This window comes from Pelecanus crispus, chromosome 4, assembly GCF_030463565.1.
Source record: "Pelecanus crispus isolate bPelCri1 chromosome 4, bPelCri1.pri, whole genome shotgun sequence".
Lineage (NCBI taxonomy): Eukaryota > Metazoa > Chordata > Aves > Pelecaniformes > Pelecanidae > Pelecanus > Pelecanus crispus.
The window spans coordinates 47042671-47069930 of record NC_134646.1 but is presented as its reverse complement, the minus strand read 5'-3'; the positions used below and the strand labels follow the sequence as shown (position 1 = coordinate 47069930).

Below are 27260 nucleotides of genomic sequence, written 5' to 3'. Positions count from 1 at the left end.
TTTGATAATAAGGATAACTTCTACCTTGCTTTTAAATATTTATTTTTATTTTATTTATTTGAAAGCCTTTTATCAGGAATATCGGTATAGTCAGTTACAGGGTGCTTTTTGTTTGTTTTTTTTTCCCAGAAATTCTGTTGCTTCAAGTTTGAAGGTATTACTAAATAGGTATAATCCTGCTGCCAGTGATGTTTGCCTGACATGGCTATCTCAAAGAAGTGAGACAGGGCTTTAGTGAGTGTGGTCTTTTGCATTGCCACTGGGCAAAGCTGTAGAAACAAAGACTTATAGTATTGCTCCCTTTCCCATGTCTTTCCCATGAATTCCCTGCAGTTGTTATTTCAATACTAATTCTGTAAATAGAGAGTATCATGAAACATTGCTGTTCATATAAGGAATGTCCATGTGCTCTGCAAAACTACCTTCAAGTGTGTTTAGCCCTAAGAAAGGTGCTGAATTTGGCAGCACTGGAGTCTGTCTGTGGGCAGAATCGGTAGGCGCAAATAGGACTGTTGTATAGACAGTTGGTGCTGAGAGATTTTAATGCATGTCATTTGGTCTTAAAGACTGTTGGGAGGAGTTTTAGGCATCTCATGTAAGGAATGCTCTGAGGGAATGCTGGAATTAAGCTAAGGAAGTCAACCACATATGGTTGCAGAGAACCAGGATCTGTCCTTAAATGACAAGTATTTGTTAAAAATCTGAAAAAGGCTGAGAATGGACGATACGTATCTGGACACTTTGGAGGGAAAGGATTTTCTGTTATGTCTGCAGGCTGCAAACTATCATGGCTTAGTGCAGGCTTTACTGAAAGAAGGTCAAAATAAGCCACACAAGAATTTGAATTCATAGAAAAGATACGGTTTTAAGTTCAGTTTAAAAATGTGCACTTACTTAGCAGGGCTAGTTGCATTCCAAAAATTGGATTGTCCAGTTCTGATTCGTACCCTCCATATGTGGGCTCCATGCTGCTTACAGACAGAATAGCAAGATAATATATCTTTCATTTAAATTGCAGCAGTCTAGCCTTTGAACTGAATCAATCTACCAGTTCTTGTTATCCAACATCCCTTATTTGATATGACAGAATACCATTATACTGAAGGAGACATAAAAGTTCTCTTGTAAAGCCAGCAAGCATCTCCTGATCTGTGCATCATCTGGCAAGTACCTTTGCACTCTACTGCTGCTGTATATGCCAAGGGGGACAAGAGTAGGATGGTCAGGCTGGTGCTTGAACCCCAAAAAGTTAACTACTGTTTCTGCATGTGGTCCAGACCTCACAGCACCTGTTGACTGTAGCCTTGTAGCAGTGTCCCAAAGTCTGCACTGAGTTTACGTCCCTTATTTATCAGTAGGAGTCAAGTGCTCTTTTGCATTTAAAGTAAATAGCTGATAAAATCTACTGACTAGCATGTGCTTTTCAAGCATGAAAAATACCGGTGCGTACATTGATTGGCAGTGAGTGTTTCACACTGCAGTGGAACGTAATGTAACCTTGAAAGCGAGAGAAACTACAAAACTTGGGCAGTGACTACACATCTTCTGTTGCTTGCAACTAACTGGTGACTTTTTAACTAAATGAATATACTTTACCCACTGTGTCACTTTAGTTAATGCTTCTGATTCTTATGTAGCCAATTCTTCATCTTTCATCTACTACTCAAAAAATCTTATTCAAATGACAATGAAATTATACTGAAGTGCATGTATACCAGAGGATGGAAAATAACTATAGTTATATGTTTAAGCATAAAACCAAAACACAGATAATGGAATATGGTAATTTTTTTCTGCTCTTTTAAAATGCTGTAATTCACAGTTGTACAGAAAAGAGGCTTTGCTAATAAAAACATGTTAGAGTATTGGCCTCTCATAAGACAAAAATTGGTCTGTTAACTCACAGCTTCTCAGTCTGTGGCGCACGGTTAATGTCTTGCTCACAAATCAGAAATGAATAGTTAAAACTGAGGCCAACAGAAATATTTGATGTGGCCCAAAGACCAGCATAAGCTGAAGGCCACTGGCGTGGGTAGAAACAAAGTCTGTAGGAGAAGTTATCAGGCGTAATTTTTTTAGAAGCATTTAAGGATTAGAGAAATTTTGTTTTAAAACCTAGATGTTTAACATAATCAAAATGTTCAGTGTTCACCAGTGCATCTTTCTAATTGATTGAACAAATAGTTGTTTTTTCTTGACAATGCATTACGGAGCCCATGGATTTCTCTAACACAGATTTTATTTTTATTTTTCCTACATTTCTATCAAGGTGTTCTGCTGTAACAGTGGAGAAGATATAACTGAGAACATTAGTATAGACAGTACGGACCCGAGACAGGATGAGAAGTGTGAGGGAGTTCAGAGGGTGTGAGACAGTCAAGTAACATTTTCCTATGGAAAGACCAGTAAGTGCTTGGCTTTCTACCTGGACAACTCTGCTTGGATTACTTGTGGTATTTTGCTTGAAATGCTTGCAGTAGCAGAGGCTGAGTCAATGACGTGTAAAGTCTTTCAGCATTAACACTTTTCTTTTTAATCCAACAGAAAGTTTAGAATATAGCTGGTCAGGGAGCTTGACGTAGCTACATTTGCACAAAGCCCTTCTCTGGGAGGGAGTATTGAGCAAAATCCCATTTCCTAAAAACTTATCTGGTAAATATCTTGAGAAATATCTTGGCACTTCGGGACATGGTTTAGTCTAGTCTACCCTTGATTGGCTTAGAGTAGACTTGGTAGTGTGGGTTAATGGTTGGACTGGATGATCTTAAAGGTCTTTTCCAACCTAAACGATTCTATGATTCTGTGAAATACCACAGAAAATTTATATAGATCAATAAACTTACTAGATAAACTGTAGCACCCTGAAGCTGTTTGGCTTCCCTGTGATACGATCTGCATAGGGAGTTACCATGTTGTAAATTGTATGTGTTGTCTTCTAATTCCATTGATCTGTTTTCACTTTCCAGGGAATCCGTGTGCTGGGCATTACTTTGGGAGGCATTAGGAATTAATCAAGGTTTTGAAAATTATTGTGCCACATGTATCTCACATACACAGTATTTCTTAAGGAAGCAAAGACTGTATCTAGGCGGTCTTTGCAGACGGTAGTAGAGAGCAAACTCCAGCCCCACGGATTGTTGATGCTGCCCAGAGCGGGCTGCCCACATGCACTTGGCATAGCGGTTTATATAGGTCCCCTCGGCTTCCATATAACGTCTCTGAGGCATAATTACTTTTTGTTGTTGTTTTGGAGGGTCCTTCAGTTCAGAGGGATCTTTTTTGTTGGTGATTTTTTCAGTATATTTTGTTTTTTAAATAGTCAAAGGGTTTTGCAGAGCATAATGCTGCGGGTGCCCGTCGCGTGCTCTGGGAGGTGGCAGAAAGGCTGGGTCGGTACCAGACCAGCTGGGATACACTGGAGACAAACTTGTGGTGTTTTGTGTTTGCACTGTTAGAAGAAGGCCCTTGAGTGAACTTTGTCAGCTGTGTCTGGGTTTCCTCATGCATTCAGTCTGGATGAGGAAGAGACCAACAGGCCTGAACTGACAACACAGAAACACCCTTGCCTTTGGGTCATACAGCTGGTCTGATAAAAAATGATAGCACGCAGTTTGTCTAGATTGTAGTGTTTGCATAATGATGAAAAAATGTTTTATGAACATATGTTGTGGGGTAAACTAAGGAAGGACTGCAGGCGACCTGATGTAAACATCTAAAAAAAATTGGAATTGAGAATTAATCATACAAACATGCTGTGACACGCAAAAATGTTTAGAGAAGTCAACAAAAGCTATTATGGGCATTGGTCAGGTCATCTAAAAATCACCAGACTGCTTTAGTAAGGAGCTGAAATATAACCAAGAATTTAAGAAAAAGACTATGGGGTAGGAAAAATACTGTCTTTGTGTTTTAGCATAGTGACTAATACAGTAGTTAGTTCAATAGGGTTTGAAAGCAAATTAGCACGTTTGAAATGAAAAATGTAGCAGCAGTGGGACAAACATTGGCTGCCAGGTAACTAATTTTCAAAGTCCAGTAATGCGGACCATGGAAGAGCAAAAGAAAGTCAGGTGTAACACAAGGAAACTGAGTTTTAAGGCTTTGGGAAGGTGAAAGACCTAAAAAGCTCAACATGACATTTAGGGCTAGTAAAACTACAGATACTGTGACCATAGGGACTGAAACATACTACACACAGTGATGTATAGATGCAGTACTTAAGCTAGGAGGTGAAATCCTGTAATCCTCACTAAACAAAAATCCCATTGAAGTCAGCAGAAGATTTGGGTGAACAAGGAATGTATAACTGGGCAATTAGAGACAAACTTGCAGCCTGACCTTGACTGGGGCTTTGTGCCTGTGATTAGCTGTACCCACAGCATATGGGCACATTTGTTTAAAGGCACAGTCAATTTTAATGACTTCTCAAAAAAAAATACAGTTATGCCATAGTTAAAGTTCTAATTGATCCAAATGACAAATGCGAATGATTGCAGAGACATATTAAGGTTACACTTCTGAGTCCTTTGGAACAGTGAAATTCTTCAGTCTTTGTTCCTTTCCTTCTCAGCAAAACCAGGAATTTAATAGATAGTGTTCTAGTTTTGCCCCTAATAATATAGGGTGACAGTTACGTGACTTTTCAGAAATGTAAGACAGTAAGGGAGATTGTGTGGGATGTCAGAAATAACCTCCAGGTAAATTAATAAAAATACATAACAGCATCTGCCATACAAGTTTATAAAGCTACATTAATAATTGCTCTCCAAAGTGTTTTAAAACTATTTCAATGTGAAACAATGTTCTTAAAGTTCATTGATTTACCTTTTTTCCCTCTTTTGCGATCCTAGTTCGAAGAAAATTGAAAATAAACAAAACACTTTCTTTTGGAACAAAATTTAATTCAGCATACCAGAAATGTCATTCTCACTGCCAGTTACTCTAATGGGATATGTGTTCCCTGTGTCTGAATCTACTTTGTTTGAAAAGAACTGCTGTCTCAAAGTGTTGAGGAAATTGCAGTTCTCGGTAAAAGAAATGCTAGCAGCGTGCGCAGGGACAGAAGTTGTTTCATGGTCTGATCCTGTAAATGGTAACCTCAGTGACTACAATGGGCTCTTGGTATGAAGAAGTGTATGTCCAAAATTCCAATTTCCAGGACTGTGATCCTGCAAAGATGTGTGTCTGCTTCATGGTACACACAGTAAGCTGCTGTGGGGAAAAGTCAAAGGAATCCCTTTACTACATTAATTTTGTGTGCACATAACTCCATCATGGCTTTATATGCTCAAAAAAATGCTTCCTTAAGGGTTGCTGGTAGTGCTAGAGAATTTGAAAATTCTTTTCGGCATAAGTTCTCCAGCTTTGACACTTTCTTCTGCTAAAATCTCAAAAAAACTCTGGAACCTTTTGATTTGAGGAAACTGACCAATATAATAGGATCTGTTTTATTCAGAACGTCTGGAGCCCTTTACTTTGATTTAATTGTTTCTTCCTTTTGTATTAGAATCTGTCATCTTGAGATGCGTACCCTTGCTTCTGAAGAATAAAATCTCAGGGTGCTCTGAGCCTGGGACTTGGGTGCTAGGTTGTACTATCCTGGTACTAATCAACTTTTACTCCCTTATCTCTTTCTTCCCTTACTCCCATTTTCACCTCACAAACCTGATACCTGAGTTTGTTTACTTAAAGTTCTTCTGTTCAAGACTCTGAGACCAGGAGAATACACAATACAGTGATACAAAACCATTTTTTTCATAAAATAGTTTACTTCTGAGAGCAGATAAAAAGCTTAACATGAGAATATTTCAGTGTAACAGTAAGGTTTATGCAAGTGCTTAGCTTAATTTTAAACATCTTCCTTACATCTTTCCATAGACTTTGAATAAGTAGAACCTCTGTTCCCCTTTCTTCTGCTCTCTGTATGCCTCCTTTTAATATATATAATCCCAATAAATCCATTTTCTTTTTCATTAGTTTCTGGGCCTGGATAAGAATGCAGGCAGCTCAGCAAGGTGGTATAGGGGAATGTCCTGGTTTCAGCTGGGATAGAGTTAATTTTCTTCCCAGTAGCAGGCATAGTGCTGTGTTTTGGATTTAGTAGGAGAAGAATGCTGATAACACACTGATGTTTTTAGTTGTTGCTAAGTACTGCTCATGCTAGTCAAGGACTTTTCAGTTTCCCATGCTCTGCCAGGTGCACAAGAAGCTGTGAAGGGGCACAGCCAGGACAGCTGACCCAAACTGCCCAAAGGGCTATTCCATACCATGTGACGTCATGCTCAGTATAGAAACTGGGGGGGTGGGTTGGCCGGGGAGCAGCAATCGCTGCTCGGGAACTGGCTGGGTATCGGTCGGTGGGTGGTGAGCAATTGCATTGTGCATCACTTGCTTTGTATATTATTATTACTGTTACTGTTATCATTATTATATTGTTATTATTATCATGACTATTTTACTTTATTTCAATTATTAAACTGTTCTTATCTCAACCCAGGAGTGTTTCTCACTCTTACTCTTCCAATTCTCTCCCCCATCCCATCGGGGTAGGGGGAGTGAGCGAGCGGCTGCGTGGTGCTTGGTTGCTGGCTGGGGCTAAACCACGACAGGGAAGCTTCAACTAATGGCTACTATCATGGATTTCAAGATGGGATGTTATACCTTCCATCAGAGATTATACATATTCTTGCAATGCAGTGGAAGTTGATAGCTCAGGGCATACTTTGTAAATCTGTTCTTGCAAAAACTTCATTCTGCAGTCAAGCCTTCTTCAAAACGTGTTCTGACAACATACTGTGTTCAGCATTGGATTACTCTGTATCCTGTCAGTATAAATTAGGATCTAGTTTAATACTGCTGATGTTCCCTGACCCTATTTAAGTAACATTACAGTACAATACACTATTCAGAATAATTTAAGCCAAAAATAATGGGCAACATATATTTCTCCTGATTTGGTTGCATGAAAGGCAATTGTGACCAAGTCTCAGTCTAGTTCTTGGATTTGCTGTTCTCAAGGATTCTTTTGCCTTTCCCCATCTCATGCCTTGCTGACAAATCTCTTAATACCTGTCAGGTTTTCCATGGTACAATAAGCTTTCTCCTTCAGTGATACATAAGCATTACTTCTCTTTTTGTGATCAAAAACCCTTGTTGTTTTTTATTTTTTCCTCCCCATACTTCAGACGGAATGTGACAGCTCCACAGAACTACTGATCTTTTATATCGTAGTTTGCAATGTTAGCCCATCAGGGAAAGCAAAGGTGTGCCTTACATCATTTTACCCTTTCTGTAGAGAGGAATACCGCAGCTGCTGATTGCAGGACCTGAAAGTGTGCAGCTGGTACAGGCTATTCAAACATAGGAAGAATAAATTGGTATTCTTCCATGCCACACTATTCCATAGTTCTCAAATATTGGTGTGTTAAAGTACTGTATTTTCTTGGGTTTAAATAATTTGCTCTTAACAGAACATTATGGCGTTTTGTGTGGGTGAAGGATTTTGTTATTGTCTTTTGTTTTTAAAATGCTTTCAATGTAATGTTGTACGTAAAGGCTTGAGAATAAATCTTCTTCTCTTTGTACTGTTCTAATCCATGTGGAATTTTGGGATTAAGATTGGATAGTGCTTTTCTCTGTTGTCTGGCTGTTTTCTCCTGCAGCATCAAAGGGCAAGGAAAAAAGTATTGTCGGCTCAATGTCTAAACAAGTGTTTTTGTTTCTATGTAACTTCTCTGTAACAGATGTCAAATGGTGATCCAAAGGATGTTCCACACAGAATTTAGGATGGAACAAATTTCAAACCCAGATTATCAGGGCGGGCACAAGTGGGCAGTGGGTAGCAGGTCCTTTGCATTGTGTGCCTACCTCAGGCTAACAAAATTCAGATGATCTCTGTCTTTTGCCTTTGCAAAGAACCTTTACATAAAATATCTGGGTAATACTTTGACAACAAAAATAACAGCTTCTTCTGGTATTTTGTTTATTAATGAAATCTCACAATTTAATACCTTAGTTGCCAAAGGCTTAGCTGTATGACGTTTGAGCTACCAAATAGCCTTTTTTTAAAGACTTGTGTAAAATGAACTGAAGAAATGTGATAATAATGCAATTTTAATGGCATGCACTTCAAAACTCTAAAATTTAATAGAATGCACAGGTTTCTAAGAGCCCTTATGTTTCCTTTTTCATATATACAAAACTTGTTTGTAAGAACTTAAACCAAACATTTTTGCAACTGGAATTGCTGTGTTATAACTTGTTCATTTTTGTTGAGTAGCTTTTTGTTGAGTTTTAAGTAGTGCATTGTGTTTATAGCTGGAATATTTATTGAAACAGGCAATGTGACAAGGTAGGTGGTCTTCTAATTAATATTTCTGTACAGATCTGTAAACTGTGCAAGGCTTGTTTAACAATACAGAAATCTTGTCCTATTAAAGACATTTGTTTAGGAATAAAGTTCAACTTTTTCTTTGAAATCTAATTGATCTTGTTTCATGGCCTGTGAAATTATTTATTTTAAGAACTGTTTTAAAAGTATAATTAATTCAAGAAATATCTGTGACCTGTTGCTAAATATTTAGACCACTGATTAATTGTATTTGCTCAGGGCTTCAAATACTGATTTAAAAACTTGGTGAAAAGGAAAGTTACTTAGCAGTGAGAGAAATTACACAGCAATGATAAGAGGTTCTTGTAATCCTTCTGTCCTATAAACAGCCACATTGTTAAAAATTCAAGAATAAACAAGAGAGTTGAACTGAAAACTAAATACTCTTATCACAATGAGAATACCCCATATGCTGTAGTCTCTGTGTTCTGCATAACTCAGAAATGTTCTTAAGAATGTGCAATTTCTTATTCCGGCTCTTACTGAAACCTTTTTGAAGATATTGTTGACCCATAGAACAGAAAATACGACATTAAAACTGTACCTACTCTCTTTTCGAAGCCCATCACTTGATGCAAGGCCAGAACTCTCACTTCTCACTAACCAGTTAGGGACTAGGATGTCTTTGCATAGCACATGTACTGTGATGAAGCAGTATTGCAGAATGGGCTGGCATTCAAATTAAAATAAAGGGGTTGTCCCTTACCTTTCTGCTTAGTAAATCTCTTCGTGATACTGAGAAGCTTCTTTAATCTTCACTGCCTGTGTGACAACTGCTGAAGTGATGACAGCTAATTGCAGTGTTACCATGTTAATAGTTTTCTTCAAAAAACATCTCCATATTTGTTTGCTTTTACTGACAAAGCTAATGGCAATTGCTAATAAAAGTAATGATAATACCAATGAAAGCTCAGTAAAGACTGAAAATAAACAGTCTTCTTATAAAGGCCTGGTAGTTTATTCTTGGGTACCAATTTTAATGAGATATGTCTGACTGTTGGAAGGAAAATAAAAGGTTCCAGAGTATTTTAAAAAAAACAGCAATATTCAAACCATTAAAAAAAAAATGCCTAACTGGCATTTTGTTGTTTTCAGAGAGAGCAAGATCTTATAGCCAGAATTTTTAGTTAAAGAGTTCAATTTCTAAGTATTTAAGTTTTCTTTTCAGAATTGCATGGTTCACTTTCCTCAACGTTAGGTAAAAGTTGCTTAGAAGTATTCAGAATTAACGTACTGTTTTTATAATATGTCAAATTCTACAGAACTGCCATGTGGCATCAACCTAGTTGCCTCATAGCTGGGGCACACGCAATTGGCACCAGAACCTTGCAGACTGCAGTGGTTGTGTTGCAGAGGGCACTGGCATGTTCTCATGCTGCTGGCTGTATCCTTTCCAGCGCATCCCTGTGTCTGTTAGCCACCTTAATAACCCAGCAATTGTTACAATGTGGTCCTTTACTTTCACTTTACAAATGTTTTTACTTACAAATGGTTTCCCCTTTCTTCTGGTCACGCATCTGGTCATGCACGGTGATCCTCACATTTGTCACCACTGATCACTGTAGCTGCGGATGACCAAGAAAATAATACACAAATCTCATCTGGTACAGATTGCACTGCCTGATGTCTTCAGGATTTAATCAGATGTAAGCCTTTCAGCAGCAATAATCCAAATCCTTATTGATTTCCCATCTATTTGTAATGCTAGCTGGAAGCTTCAGTATGAGTCTTCGAATCAATTAAAGAATCCAGATGCAGCTGCACTTAAACAGCAAATAGTTATCCGACGAATTTCCATGACTGCTGGGCAGCCTTTGACCTTTAATTTGTGGGCTCATCTAGTGCAAGCTCCTGAATAGTGAATCGAGTCTATTGATAATGGGCTTGATTTTTGTATTTTATTTTGCAATTACGACTTGTTGTATTCTTGGAAATAGTCTGCAGGGATTTATGACCACAAGCTGAAGACGACTGCTGTGGAACAATGCAAATTTCAAAGATCAGACTGAAGTGTATGAGAACAGAACTTTCTTTATTACTATAATCTAGTTGTGAAATTGCTTCCAAAAAGGTCATAGTATTCAGGGTCTGGCTAAGGTGCTATCAATCCCTTTCTCAAAACTGCTTTCCATTATAGTCAGGAATGGTGTTTACTGACACCTTTCCCGTTCCTATGCATGCATGTGTGCATGTCTAGATCATATGGATTTCTTTCATGGTGCTGTGGCATTACTGTCTCTAATTGTATTAGATACCATGTCACCTACAGCAATGTCTTAATTGTCCACGCTCATAGAAACCTGGGAGAACTGGCCATCTAAGATGAGCTTCTAAAGCCAACAGACCAGGCAGTTGCTCTAGAAAGCAACTAGAATGATTTTTCTCTCTCTCTGCTTCCCAGGGAAATCAGACTCGGATCAAAAAAGGGTATTTTCATAAGTAATTCCCATTGAATGTATGAAAGTACTGCCATTTTATTAGGGAATGTTGAGAACCGTTCAGGAATGTAGGTACTTGAGGAATAAGCACCGGCCAAGGAGTGTGTTTCAGAACCTCGGTAGCAGCTAAATGTTTGACTGAAGGACCAAACATAAGTGCCTTTGTGCAGATCTATAATCTTGGATATTTTTTCAGCATTTTCTAAGAATACCTAAATAAAATATTATCTGAAAAATGCTGACTTGCATAAAAATTGGATTTCCCTTAACATCGAAATTTTACACTAACTACCTCAGCTTAAACACTTGTACTCATAAACCAGCAGTTTATGCACCTTTCTCACCAAAAATATTTGACAAAAGAAAAAAAAATGTGATGTATAATACAGAAGTGAAACTTCTGTAGTCTTAAGCTTATCCTCATAGCCAATGCATTGTTCTTCCTCTTTAACAAATTTTTTTTCAAATCACTCCTCAAACTCATTTATTTTTGCCTATCCAGTTTGTACGTTCTTCCTCCTCACCCCCTGCCGCCCCCCCCCCCCCCCTTATTTGTTTTCTTCGCCTGGTGTTATTCTTGGTATTTAAAATGCCAGAATGAATAGAGATCACTTAAAGCATAATATAGGTCAGACCATTTTATTTATTTTACACTTTTATTCTTACTTGTTATGTTTGTCTGGTGTGCTTTGTAAACTCTTTGGAACAGAGACCAGTTCTAATCTCTCTGCTGCTCTCATGATGTTTTGATTTAGTTCAAATTAACTGCAGTGGTCTTACTACTTATTTAAAGTAACATGAAATAAAAAATTATGCTTACTGTTACCGTTTCTGTCAGGCACCATTACTATATTAAATGGTAACTTAAAAGTTTGCAAATGCGGACAGTCATTCAATTTTACTAGTGACAAAATTGTGCGTATGAGATAAAAATCAGGGTTATTCTACATGATTGTAGAGATGGATGAAAAAGTTGAGTTTAATTATTAACTACAGCTAAGGTATTTAATTAGGATATTTTCTTTTTACTGGCATCAACTTGCAAAAAATAGTGCTGAAATACATGAGAATCACAATAAAATATTATGCAAGTGTTTATACATGCTTTTCTTTTGCAATATTTCCATTTGCTTGCACACTCTTTCAACATTAGATTTAACTACTTGACTTTTAATACATTTCAGTCAGTCAATAAATACAGTATATAAGCATATTAAAATGGAGGGGTTTATAGACAGCATTTTCCTATTAAGAATTGTCAACAAAATCCTTGAAAATGAAATGAGCTGACAACTATAATCGGAGCAGATGCGTAAAGTACCATTATAGCACATTGTACCATCAATTATGTGTCAAGTGTGCTGCCAAATATTAAGTGTTCTGACCTTTGCTCTTAATAATAGAGGCAGACGCTGGGGACATGTGGAAGACAAATAATGTAATGCATGGAAAATCTATTATAGATTTGATTTTGTTAGTGGATATAGAGCCTATTTGGTATCCTGCCCCTCCCCTTGTAAGCTATAATTTTCTGAAAAACTGGACATACCATGTAGTGGAAAGCCATGTTAAAAAAAACATACTTTGATATAAGTTAAATATAGTGAGAGAGCGCTTTTCATCAAGATTTACTACTTTATTTGTACTTGTATTTGTCATTTCCCCTGTTTGTCAGGAAATAATGTGGCAGAAGTGAAATGAAGCAAGCTTGTCTTTATTCACTATTCATTCTTGTATTTTTGTTATTTTGCTCAATATCATCTATCATCTTGTAGGGAGTGGCTAGTCAAAGGTTTAGTCAAAGCCTTTCTCCAGACTATAGCTTCTAATATTTTTAGGTGATCATGCAGGAGAACATTGATGATACGTAAAAATGACAAAAACAGTAGAATGGCCAACCAAAGGAGAGCGATAAATACTTATGAAGGGAGTGGTGGTGTTTTTTCTTCTTTTTTTTTTTTTTTTTTTTTAAAAAAAAAAAAAGGCACAAAACCCAACCCCTTGACTTAAAAGAACAAAGAAAATAGAAAATGTGGGACAGAGAAACCTCCTTCCTCTGCAGGTGCTGATGGCACTGATTTCCTGCTTCCTTCTTGATGTAGAACATAGATCCCAGAATGTCTTGCTAGTAAAACGTTAAGCAATTTATCCAGGATTTCATGTGGAGTGCACTGTAACTGATTCATATGAAAACCAATGGACTGTTTACAGCTATCATAAAGCTTACTTTGGTCCTAAAAGTTGTGGACTTTCTCTTATCAAAACATTTGTTAATGTTATATTACTTTAAGACAATAAAACAATTATCTAGTATTCTTTCTTTGTTTTTAATTTAACATTACATTTGGGAATAACCAGCTTGGTCACTATAATTGCATCTACAAACAGTATTTCTTTCCAAACTTCACTAATCTGGGCTTGCATAAGATCAATGAAAAATTAGAGCTCCTCTGATTTGTAGTACGTTTTTGTTGATGTTACTTTTTTTGTGTCTTGTCATAAATTCTAAATAGGTGTAGAAGTCTGGATTTCCATTGCAAAACCATTTGGAGGTTTTAATTTTTATTTTTTTTTCAGTGTCCTATACTAAAAGCCAATGCACAATTGAGAAAGAGCAAAGAATTTGGAATAAAAGGTAGGGGCCAAGAGACCATATTTTTGTGAAATTAAGCAAAAATTGGGCAAAATCAAAAATGTTGCCAGACAATGATTGTATTTACAGAAGCAGTTGCATTCCTCTCTTAAAAGTTTAGAAACTTTTTAACAATCCTTAAATGATCTGATGCTTTTATTGTATGCAGGACACACTCTTCTAATCAGCCAGAACTTAAGATTTAGTTTGATGTTCATGTCAACAATAAAGTTTGACTGTTGTACACTTATGTTCCTTTAAACAGTTTGACACAGGTGAGAGTAATTTGCTGCACTTCAAAAATACATGCCTTTTGTAGACTTACAGTGAATATACTAGAAGAGATCATTGATCTGTGTGTCAAGGTAATACTGGAAACATACTGAAAAATCAACATATATTTTCTATTCTTTTTGTTTTTTTCCTGACTCTGGGTACTTCATATACTGTATTTGGTATACATGTCTGGATTTCCTTCTCCCTTTCTTGCTAAATCAGAAGAGGGGAGAGAACACAAGCCCTCTAGTGATCCAAGTTGGTTTTTCGTAGTATATTTCTAAGTTTGAATTGAAGCCATCTTTACAAGCAGACGGCTTTATTAAACTGAGCACAAAAGTAATTCAGATGTGATAATAATGATTCATTTTTAAAAAAAAGTAATTTTATATATCTACTACAGAAATTGTTTCCCTTTTGTTCATACTAAGGGAGCACTTCATGTCGTACGCAGTATTCTCTTTCCTTCCCATGGCACTCTGGCCCATGGAATATCCAGGAAGAAATGCTTTTGAAAACAATACTTTATTAAAGCCACTAATTTCTTCATGTTTTGACTTGTATTTATACATTTGATATGTGTATACCAAATTTGCTGTCCAGCTGGAAAGACATGACTTGATTTCCTGACCAGAGAGGATTTCATCAACGCAGATTATTCCTAACAAACATAACCTCTTTCCTGCTCCGTATATTAGATTCTTATCAACTAAGTAATTTTGAGTTTCAGTATTTATTTTTCTGATGATCTAGGCCTGTATGTTGACTATCTGAAACACCAGTTTTGTCTAGAGCGGGCTGCACAGGCTTTCAGGGGATCCATCAAAGGCTGGTGAACCTTTGGTTGGATTCTCTTTCCATGTCACCGCCGTGATCTGCTGGTGCCTCCTAGGATCAGCTAGGATGACTAAACACAGTTTCCATTCCTGTGCCTTTTATGTAATGGCCTGGTATCCAGCCTTGTGACAGGATATACATGCCCCCTCCACGCCATGACCTCCCGTGCCATGCGTGTTCCCGTCACGCGGGAGGCAGGCATCTGCGACGCTGGCATTTCCCGTGCTGGTGCAGCACCCTGCTTCCCGTTACTCAAGGGGCATGTGCTGCAGCGCTCCCAGTGAACTGCCCGGCAGGAAGGGGGCTGTTCAAACCCTGCTCTTACCGCCTCTTGAGAGAGATGAAAGCAAGCAGGCAGCGGCTGAATTAGTTGTTTTTTCAGCTTGGATTTTGCTCTGTGGCCCACTGATTGAGAACCTGTGTGGTGTCCTGCAAGGAGAACAGGGGAGCGAGATGCTCCGTGTTGTCAACAAATTTGAAGGCAAGGCCCCAAAGTACTGCTTGCTGGGTGGCTTGGGTTGGAGATGACCCTTTCTGTGGAGGCAAGGAATGAGATGAAATCCTGACTGAGCGCATTTCTGACACTGATAGCTTGATGGTTAAAATCTCCCAGGACAGAGTAGTCTGTCCGAACTGTGGTTAGCGAGGCTTTAGTGAAAACTTTTTTTTTTTTAATTTTTCATAACACTTTGATGTACAAAATGACTTTGAAATCTGCATTAGCTTTACAGAAATGAGTTCTGTGAAGCTGCCTTACTGTGGTGCTTCTCCTGGATTGGTGCCTGATAAGGACGCAGATGCGCCAGTGCGTGCCGTTTTGTACCCTTCTAGTTGTTTGTGAGACAAGGAGCAGTTTTGGTTCAGGTCAGCCTGTTCACAACCAGTCATTTTACTTGCCTAGTGTTCAAAATCACTTAATTGAAAGATTTTTTTCTTTTTTTCTTTTTTTTTGTTATAGTGGAGTTTGATAAAGAATCTTAAATTTCAAGTTCTATAGTTTCATATTTCTGCTTTTGGACACACGTTTTACATTGTTACAGCCTTGTTGTACTTGGATCGGGGTAAAAGTTTTGTAGTAACCTGTAGAGAGTCTGCAGCCAGTTGCTAGACTCTTTTTAGAAAGCGTACCTCTATATTTTGTGTATCATACTGCCATCTAAGGGCCACGTAGGCTGAGAAGGTGGCTAAAGGTTCTTCAATGCTTTTCTTTCTCCTTGCTGCCTTTCCCTTTGGGAAGTCAGCAATTCATGGATGCGAGGGGGTGGGCAGGGAATAAGAGCAGTCCTTTGATGCAATATGTTGTTTCATCTAAGAGGATGGAGGAATCTCCCAGATAAGTGAGGAATCAGAATGCAAATCTGAGTTGTAGTCTTTTAGGAAAATGCAACTCCAATGAGTTTGTGTAAAAGCCAGCAAATAAGAAAGTGCAAGTACAGGATTTGAGGCTACTCTTCGAAACAACAAATTAAGGAGTATAGTGCTTAGAGTCCTTGTCCAGGTTTTGGCTGGGATAGAGTTAATTTTCTTCCTAGTAGCTGGTATAGTGCTGTGTTTTGGATTGAGGATGAGAAGAATGCTGATAACACACTGATGGTTTAGGTGTTGCTGAGTAGTGCTTACGCTAGTCAAGGCCTTTTCAGCTTCCCATGCTCTGCCAGGTGCACAAGAAACTGGGAAGGGGGCACAGCCAGGATAGTTGATCCAAACTGACCAAAGGGCTATTCCATACCATATGACATCATGCTCAGTATAGAAACTGGGGGGGGTTGGCCAGGGAGCAGGGATCGCTGCCTGGGGACAGGCTGGGCATCGGTCAGTGGCTGGTGAGCAATTGCATTGTGCATCACTTGTTTTGTATATTCTTTTTTTTAATTACTATTATTATTTTCTCTTCCTCTGCTGTCCTATTAAACTGTCTTTATCTCAAGCCATGGATTTTTTTTTTTTTTTTCTGGTTCTCTCCCCCATCCCACCAGGGAGGGCAGGGTGAGCAAGTGGCTGTGTGGTGCTTAGTTGTTGACTAGGGTTAAACCACAACAGTCCTTGAAGAGTTTCAGCTGAAACTCTTAGCAGTGAGGGAGCATGCCGTTCAGATCCTTAAAGGTACCAATGTGCTTGACTCCTATTGATTTAAGGATTAGTGCTTTATAATAGAATTTGCTTATTAAGATTTTCCCTAAAAAGGTAGAAAATCACCTGAATTATTTTCTTACTTTTTCTAATTTTTGCATTTCTGGGTGTTTTCATTTTCCTGGACTAAGGGAAGATGGCCAAAAATGTGGTGTTACTTTAAGGGTATATGATCTTAAATACTGTGAACATCATTTAAATATTTTGGGGTTTAGGCATGCAAAATTTTATCACAAAAACTTTTCTTTCCAAGATAAAAATGCAATTTTTTTTTTAATCTGCAAACTGTACTTGCATAGGCTTAATTCTATAGCTCCTTTCTCACACAGATATTTTGAGTGACAAATATGATAAAGAAACAGTGGCACAAGCAAAACATTTCAGTATTTGTCAATATAGTACTGTTGGCATTGACTGACAAAAGCAGTTTTTTGTAATGAGGACCCCTTTGAGCACAACTTTATTTTACAATTTCTGAGTTGTTTTTCAAGCTAGTTTCCAGCAAACCTTGTGTAATAGAGAAAGTAATTAATTTTGCACGTTACTTTGACAGGCTCATGCAAGCAAAGACCTGGAAGAGCAGTTGCGGTCTGTGTCCAGTGTGGATGAACTCATGACAGTACTTTACCCAGAATACTGGAAAATGTTCAAATGTCAATTGAGGAAAGGAGGTTGGCAACACAACAGGGAACACTCCAGCTTTGACACAAGATCAGATGATTCACTGAAATTTGCCGCAGCACACTATAATGCAGAGATCCTGAAAAGTAAGTACAGGACACAAAACACGTTCTAACACAAAATAAAATCCAAAGGCTTGTCTGTTGTGTCAAAATATTTTAAAAGCTAAGCATTATCACTAAACCACCCTCAGCAGTTTGATTTGATGTAATGGCTATAAAATAAAATGGCTATAAAATAAAATCTTTAACAGTCAACCTTTCCATAATAAAAGAAACTGCTCCGCAGATGTATTTTTGGTACATCCATTGTAAGAAAGGTATAGACTGCTTGCTTGGCTCAGTAGATACAGGAAGTTGAGTGTTTGTCTTCAGGTATAAAGGAATCCTGCTTTGTAGAGGCTGTAACGATTTTGCAGAAAGCAAAGAGGGCACTAACAGTTGGATTCATCAAACTGTTTCTGCTCATTTTCTGCAATTACGTCACGACTGGTAATGCTTTCTTCTCTTATGTGTTACTGCTTTAGGAGACCAAATAATCCACTTGTAACTTTTTCCTGTTACAAGAGGGCAGTTGTCATGATGTTATGCTCAAACCAGAAAAAAACAGCTTTCAAACAAATATGTCAATGCCCCTTAGTGTTTCAGATAGCCTGGATAAAAATATAATTAGCTTACAGTTTAAGCAAGTGCTTGCAGGCAGAGAAACACCGGATTTATAGCAGGAGATGTATTTTTTGACATGATATTGGAAATCATGCACCTTAATGGAGACTTTAAGATATACATTAGCTGAAATTTCCATTTTTGCTGAATAGCCTGCCAAAAACTGGTTCCAAGAGAGAATAAAGGGGCCTGTACTGCTGCAGGTCATGGCTGTTTAGTGTAAGATTGTATTCAGCAAAAGGCTGTGTAACATGATGTAAAGTGTTTGCCCAAATTTGTGTAGATAATCTGGGCACAAATACCACCTTTCAGACTAAATCATATGGTGTATATAATTGCTAAATAATAACCTTTTGCTTTATATTATACTCTGGTAGTTAACAAAGTAAACGTATTCAAATTATTTTCATGTTAAGTGCGTAGGCATCACATGTAATGTTTTTAGTATATAGTATCCAAGCAAAGCACTGTGTGGGACCAGTTAAAATTAATTTGCAGAGACGTGCAGTACTTCCTTAGACTCACTCAAGGTGACACTCACGCCAGGCATAGGGTAAAGGACATGTACAGCTTTAGCTGTGAATGCCTAAGATCTGCCCAACCTTGTTAGGTTCCCTCTTAGCTCCGCTGTGACTTTTCTTTTGCTCCATGACAATATGTCACATCCCTATGAAGAAGAAAAATTAGGTAGAAGTTAACACAGAGAGATGTGTATTTCACTGAGTAAAGGGTGTGACTCTAGCAATGCATATAGAGTCATAGAATCGTTTAGGTTGGAAAAGACCTTTAAGATCATCCAGTCCAACCATTAACCTAACACTACCAAGTCCACCACTAAACCAGTTAAGGGTAGAGTAGCAATTTCATGTTTCCTGGCTTGGTGGCTGGATTATTTTTCTGGTTCTAAACTTTAAGAAAAAAAAAAAAATCCTACTAATTTACTGCAGGAGAGTATTGTTTTTAAACAGTTACTTTATAACACATTAAATTCCCTGTAACTTGGCAGGTATTGATACTGAATGGAGAAAAACTCAGTGCATGCCACGTGAAGTATGTGTGGATGTGGGAAAAGAGTTTGGAGCAACTACAAACACCTTCTTTAAACCCCCATGTGTATCCATCTACAGATGTGGAGGTTGCTGCAATAGCGAAGGACTCCAGTGTATGAATATCAGCACAAATTACATCAGCAAGACAGTAAGTTCTCACTCTTATTGCAGTCCAAGTGCTCCTTGCAAATCCATTTATGATCATGCATATTTTAAACCTTCTTATTGCTGCTACGAGGAAGGAAAAAAAATCAATTTCAGAATACATAGGAAAAAACAGCTGAAGAGACTACTGCCTGGAAGACAATGTTTAACACTCTTTCCCCCAAAATATATTCTTTTTTTTTTAGTGGAAAAAAAATTACGATGTTCCATTCTCAGTTTCAAGATTATCCATGAAACTTAATTCTATCCTTTTTTTTGCTTCTACCATTTGCCTGCTGTACAAGGCGAGCACCCTCTGGAAAACTAGCCTGTAATTTTATTTGTGGAGACTGTTTTACGACACATGCAGACAGCATACATGTTGCAAATAAAGCCTTCTAGGAACTGAACTTTAGTGTATTAAGAGATACTAGTATAATGTACCTATTTGTTTTGTTTTAATGCATCTTCCTCAGGTGTATGTGCGGTTTTTATTCTTCAAGTTCAGGGCTAGTGATCAGGTTAGGAGTATGCAGAGATTATGCATTGAGCCTGTGAGCTGCCTTTAAAGCAAAAGCATACATGCATTATTCTTTTTTAAGTAGCTATAACAATTATCACATTATCTTGCAACAATATTTCTCTCAAAAATCATGTAAAAATAGTTACACTTCAAAATGTTTGTTAGGGTATTTTGCTTTTGTTACAGTACTTGGTAGGTTTTTTGTTTGTTGCAGGCTTTTTTGCTTTTTGCCTCATCTTTCTGATACTTTGAAGAAAACTCATTTTAGTGTAAATCTTGCTTCCTTTTTCAACTAGATTCATCTTGCTGAAGATGCAGTACATATTTATGAGGAAGATACACAACTGCAAAGCCAACTATAAAATCATAGCCCATGGAAATGTCATTCTTTTATTAATTTCTTAGTGCTCTGAGCCTTCTGGAGAGGGGATTAGGAAAAGGGGATATAAAGAAAACAGGAAAAAAACCTGATTTTTTAAAACACATTTTCTGTCCTCATTTCTCACCAAATCTGTCTGTCTGAAATGGTATATTCCACCAAGAATTTTCAATCCTAAGTGTGAGCTACTGGTAGACAGCCACAGAGCACAGGAATAATGTAACTCAGATAGCTTAAATGAGGAAAACTACAACGCTGGTTTTGTTCAAGCCCATAGTTATTCCCACAAACAGCTGTCCTAATTCTAGTTACTTGAAAGGTGCAAATATAATTTTCACGTTATAAGCAAAGAAATACGACCTTTTTTACCTTATTTCCTCCCCCCCGCCCCCTGCCATGTATTTATAAAGTTTAGCTTTCTTGAATGAAGGATGATCTAGTTACAGAGAGAGTTGTTGCATTTAGCACAGAGTTTCTGGTCTTCGAGCACCACGTCAGTTTGGAGTAAATAATCCCTTTCTATTCATCTTTCTGTTCATGTCTATTGAGTGAAGTAATTTTTTTTTGCCTAGTAGAAAATGTTTAGCCTAGTACTGACTTTCTTTTTTAAGTTCTTGATGTCGTTGGTGATGATATGATATAGGAGTAGTTAAAGATCTGAGAGACTGAAAAGGAAAATGTTAAAGGATTTATTAGAAAGAAGAAAGAGGCAATAACATTGTTTTGTTTTCTGACCTATTCTGTAAAAGCAAGCAATTTAATCTCTGAGTTTTCTATCTTGCTTCTGATTTCCAGTTTTATCTGGTCCTTGACAGAATGCAGTTTTAAAAAAAACCCTTAAAAAGGAAGAGAGCTATAGCTATATCTCTTCATCTGTCATCATCTCAAATCTTTTTAAAGTTATGTGACCACAGCTTACCCTATATCAGATGAGAATTAGGAAGAAAAAAGTATTGGATTCAAGACCCTTCTATGGAATTCAGGTACCCTACACACCTATTTTCACTACTGTTTTCCTTTTATTTGCTGAATGAAATAAGAACAAATGGTTAGTAACCAGGCATCTTTTGGTTTTTTCATAAGTCACCATTTTTGTAGCTTTATTTTTTGTGCATAAACTCTGTAAGATAAACTTCATACTGTTCACCCTGCAGAGAAAGTGCTTAATGGGAAATAAACTTTTCAGCTGGAGGTCTTACTGTGAGGGCAAGCTCTAGCATTAGTTCCAGACATTAAAATCTAAAGAAAGTTGATATCAGCTTTCATCAAAATTAATTAAAAAGAGCTAAGCACAGAAATTATTTTTATGGGGAGCAAGTCATTGATTGCCAGGAGAATGGACTAGGTCAGATGTTCCCAGATTGGCTTGTGGAACACTGTGGTGGTCCAGAGAGGGGTCAATAGTTCTCTAGTTCGGGCTGTGTTCCTCCTTTCTAGCTACTTAACTGTATTAAGAGAAAAACAGAACAGTATTCCGCTTTGCCTTTAATACCATTTTTTCCACAAAAACTGTTCCTGTAGTTGCTAAGGGGTGTTTATACAATCATGATTGGGATATGAGACAATTTCTTAAGATGTGGTACAAGGTCTTGGAAAACATTTGAGGACCTCCTAGGCTAGTTCATAAAATGCAGTAGATCTTTTTTTCTTCTTCATCTGTGACACCCCAATAGCCCAACTTTGTAAGTGGTGGCTTGTCTAATAAAGGTCTATGGGGAAAGGTGGTTGGTTGGTTTTTGGTTTTGTGATGTGGTTCTGCTGTTTTTTTCTCTAATTTGTTATTAATCAAATAGCTATTTTCTGTTTCCATGACGTCAGTAATTCAACAGCAGTTACAAAGAGTGGTGCAGCAACAGCCTGTCCCTCAGCTGTACTTTTGTATGACCCACCTATAGGTACTTGTTTTTAGATGAAGGGAAGCAGTGAGCAGATGTCAAAGAGCCATCCTATTCCATTCTTCCTCTGGGCTGGCAAGATGGACATTTTTTTGGCTGCTTTCAGATCATTTGATGTAAAGGTCCTAAATCTTCTTATTGCATGGTTACAGTAATAGTCCCTCAAGGGAAAACATCTTTCTAAGCAGTTTGAAATTAGATTTAGAGGAGCTTTTCTCACAGGAAACAAGCTAACAGCTTGAAATTGTTTGCCATATTTGAGATGTACATGGTGTTCCTTTACACAGTTTGGAGATGCATATGTCACAGGAATTTTCAGTTGATTTGAACTTTACCATTTATGCCTTTTCCCATGCATTTTTCTATGTGATTGTAATGATATAGTAGGTACTATTAATAGTGGGAGATATATCAGTATAAATTCCAAATGGTTTTTGTTAAAATTGCTGGAAAAAAAAAAGGTGATTAAAATATAAAAGGATAGGATAAGGAACCCAAGCATATTAAACATATATGAAATGTATTATATCAGATAAGTTCCTGTTGTATCACACATAAACCTTGAAATACTTTTTTTTTTTCAAAAAAGTTAGATAGTAAAATAAATAATGATGATGTACCATTTTTCAAATAGCTTATTTTCATTCTTCCCAGTTTAGAGTTTTGAAATCAAACAGTCTTACATCCTTAGCTTGAAAAATCTCTCTAGACACCTTGTGCTCTGTTACACCGGTTATATTTGGCCAGCCTTACTGACAATTTAGGAAGTGCAAAGATCACAAGTGATGGAAAGTGAGAGTCAGTCAAGTTAAGGGAAACTTGCCAAAATAAACTACAGTCCATCAGAATAACATAGTGTAGTTAATGTAAATTGGGGGACGGGGGACAGGGACATAAATCCTGTATTTGAAAAGTATCTAGAATTATAAGCTTCCCTCATCCTGATAGGAAAATAAGAGTTTTGATTATATTTCAGAAGTCAGTCATCATAATAATAATTTAATGTGTGCTGATACAATGGATATTGGCACATACGATGATAGCGCAGAAGAAATTAGCCCCTGAAGCAAAGAAATACTTTGTATAGAAATCGACAGTTTTTCTGGAAAGTATGGCGTGAAGTCCTTCTAGTCTGAAGAAGGAGCTATCAGTGCAGTGAATCAAAAATATATGCTTTCCTATGGATCAGTGAGAAGGAATAGATGGGAAATTTTTTTACAGGGTCTCTGATAGGTCATGCATTTGGAGATTCCTGTCTGCTGTTAGGGTTTGTTTGGGGTTTTTTGTTTGGTTTTTTTTTTTTAAAGGTTAAAATCATGCAGAGCTCTAGGTTGTGGACCCGACTCTGGTCCCACCCTTGTTTCTGTTCTCCACTCCAGCTCTATAAATGGCTAAAGGAGGAGCGCTGCCAGTGTGGGAACTGGAAAGAGCCTACTCCAGGGTGGTCTGCAGGACCACGCAGCTCTGGCCTGGAAGCTGGATAGCTGAAAAAAATAATAAGGTTGGGAAGAAGGGAGACTGCTGCACTTGGCATCATGGTAATTGCAGGTTGCGGAGTGCCAAAGGCCAAGTCTGCTTGGGTAGAGCAATTCAGAGACACCTTTGCCCCGTGTCCTCTTGCTGTGCGTCTCACCTGAGAAGTAGAGTATGCACTGATCTTCAAGGATTTAAAAAAATTATGTGTAAAAGAATGAAAATCCAGGAAAAAAAATTGTTTGTAGTTGCACACATGATTCTAAAAGTGATCTAATTACTCACTTACCTTTGTATTAGTCTGAAAAGTTCGTTAATTATATACCTGTCTGTACTGGGAGGCAGAAAATACAAGCATAAGAAGCTGACGTTCAGGTCTGTAGGATATGCTGCCTTTTAATTTTGGCTGGTGCAGTGGAATGAAGGTTAAGTATTAAGCCTAAAATACACTTTATTACAGATTGTGTAATCCAAATGTATGAAGAAAAATGACCTTCCTTCATTTTTGAAGATGAACATTTCACGTTTAGCTAGGCTGACAGACAGATATAAAGTCATCTTGATAATGGTGAGTGGGACAGAAAATACATATCCTTAAAAAATAATAATAAAAAACCAGTCCTGCAACCAAAACTTTTAAAAAAAGAAATCCATATAGTACGAATGGCTGTCATGGTTTTAGCACAAAATTTCTAAGCCATTTACTGTGCAAGGCTCTTGAATTTTTTCTTGATACAGAAAAATGGGGAAAAATTATTTATAGTCACACATAGTCTTGTTCAATGGTAAGCAACTCTAGTTTAAGCAGCCTAATATTAAGATTACCCAACGTACTCCATTATAAATTCTATTGTCATTCTCACCCTAACTTTGCTATTATTTAACAATAGGGGTTGAAATTTTCTCTGCCAGATACCTGACTCAGCTTGATGTGTTGTGTTTACTTTTTAGTTTTTTGCTTTAAAACTTCAGCAAAAGTGGTTGTTCTTAGACCAGAGTGAGAGAGAAGTGTATATCACTTTATTGTTTATTGTTTAAAAAGAAATTTGGATTATTTTTCTCTGAAAAAAAATTTCATGTTCCCTTATTTTAGGGAAAGGATAGGACACTTGTTTGTATTAGGAATGTATGTTTTGTTATCTTTGAGACAGTCTGCATACTTTTAAGTGTTAAAAAAAAGACATAGTGGAATTGTTGGGAGACTTGGATATATTTGTCACTAGAACACTTTATAACTTGGAGCTGAAGAAAAATCTGACACAGTTTCAGATCTAGGCATCTAAATCCAATCTTCTAGGGAGAGCCTGTCATTGATACACCCACCTTTATCATGTTGGGAAGGAAGGAACCTGGTTGATCCAAAAGTAGCTGGGACATGATTTGTGTGTGCCAGAATGCTAAAAATTATGGTGCCCAAAAAGAGGGAAGGGAAATCAAGCTTCGTGGGCTGGCTGACTGAAAGGGAAACTTTGGCTGGCTGGGCTGAAACGAGGTGAGGTTGGCATGGAGAATAGTCATATTGGGTGAAGACCTAAGGAGACAAGGGGCGAATGAACACAGTGCTTTGAAAAGACATACTAGAAATGGTGAGAAATTGAAGATCTGCGAGCTGGGTTTCTGTGACAACACAGTCTTAGACTGGCTGAATGGCACGTGTTAAGTTTTTGTGAAATGCATTAACTACTTTTCAAGTGGTGTTCAGTTACACAGAGCTTTCATTAGTATGTGTTACTGAGATTAATAGTATGTTACTGACATGTTTATGATATTAGCTCATATGGAAGAGGTTAGGACAGAGCTTTGACTGTAATTTTGTGGGGGTTTTTTTGTGTTGTTTTGTTTTGTTATATATAATACTCTTCAGTTATGCTGTCATACATTGCTTTAGTGGTTGTTTTCCACTGGTTTCCTGACAGCAGTGCAGTGTTGGTAGCATAAACGTACAGGACAGCATGGGCAAGCTGAGTCTAATTTTTTCTTTTAACTTTTGAGTATTTGCCTCTAACTCTAGCAATGCTTATTTAATATACTTTAATTTGCTGTTTAATGTACTATAATTACTAACATTTTCTCAAAACTGCAAGCAATAAAAGCTATCCACTGAAAAAACTGCCCTAATCCCTACTGCTGTCAGATCTCGTGTTCTTTGGGGACTGAAGCTTGTTCTTTGCAGTCTTTGGTTCTGAATGTCTGTCTTTAGTCCTTCCCCCGGAACAGACCTGAAGGAAATGTCTTTTCCCTATTGCCTGTAGCATGAATTAGTCCAATTTTTACTATGATTTGAAGTTGGGAAGGGAGAGAAGATGTGGGCCTCTAAGAATACAGTAAAACTAATCCTTTACTGAATGAGGGATCAGACAGAAATATAAGCCATCTGATCTCCAAGAAGAGGTACCTGTGTGGGCAATGTGCATACCAGCAATGGTACCCACAACCAGCAATATTGTCAGAAAAGAAGGGAGTCAAGAACCAGCCTCATACACAGATGTTATGGTTCATATATCATAGAAATGTCCTTTCTAGATATTGACATTTGGCTGTTACGTGTTGCCAAACATGCCGTGTAGTGACAACAGATATTGAGCTTATTGTTCTATTGGATGAAGAAGATGAGGAAGAAATAAATTAGAGATGCTAACAAAACCAGAAGGCATTCCAGAAGGTTAGATCTTACCTAATATTAAATGGTTTATTAAGATGATAATTCAAACCCAGCTTATGTATATTGAGAGTTTATTCACTTACACATAAATAACTTCATTGGATTTAGAGATGCTGCTATCACAGTGGAGAGCAGAATGTAGTTTTTCTTTAGAATGGGTCTTGTTTCAAAATGCCAGAGATTATTTAAACAGGATTATTCTGAGTATTAAATCCATTTTCTGCAACAGACTACTTTTCAAGAATGTATTTCTTGTGAAATCTTTTCTTGATATATTTTCATTCTCAGAAGAGAAGAATAAAATCTCCTTTTTCAGTATGTATCAGAATATAGTATCATAGTAGCATGTGCAGCCAAATAAAAAGTGTAGGAAGAACATATCAATAATTCCAACTTCCATCATTTCCATTAATGAAAACAGATCTGGTTTATACTATTTTTCAAAATGCTAGTTCATGGATCATTTTAAGCACTTTCCAAAAGTGAGGACTAGAAATGTAGTACCTAATATAATATAATCTCTAACGTAAATAGTTGGCTTTGTTTTTTTTTTTTTTTACTTTATGTATAAACAGTAGCTACTAGTGGGTGATGTAAAATACATTGCTATTAAGAGAATTTAGTTGAACAAACTGAAGGTAATTCAATGAGGTCAAGGAAGCTAGTCTACCTTTACATTGTTTAACTAGGTTTTTTTTTTTTTGCATTGCACCACTGAAGTGTTGATGGGAATAGTTGTTAGCAATATTCACCTCTAAACTGATACCTTTCACAGTTTAAATGGAAGGATAAATGTAGATTAAGATAATTCATGTTCACCATCATTTCCACTTACAATTGGTACATCTCAAATGTTTTAGAGGAATTTCTTTTGGTGTACCCCTGATGCCAAACAGTAGGACAATTGGGCTGACAGGGACCTCTTTCAGGTGGTTTGGAATTGTAGCAATAGTCCTACATTGCCATCTCCAGCAGTCTGGAGTCTGCTGTGCTTTGCAGTATGGCAAATTGATCTACTCCAAGCACAGAGGAAGAAGAGAGCATGCCCTTTTTTCTAGTCAGCTGCAGTTTGGTCCATGCAAAGAAT

At 37.4% G+C, this 27260-nt stretch overlaps 1 protein-coding gene across 1 annotated transcript in view; it reads left to right on the top strand.

The window, feature by feature from the left end:
* The window catches only part of VEGFC (vascular endothelial growth factor C), an 82108-nt gene that overhangs the window by 42546 nt on the left and 12302 nt on the right, over positions 1-27260 (top strand). Inside the window, 2 exon segments of the mRNA XM_075709631.1 lie at positions 17256-17469; positions 19055-19245. Of these exon segments, the coding sequence (XP_075565746.1) occupies positions 17256-17469; positions 19055-19245 (405 nt within the window).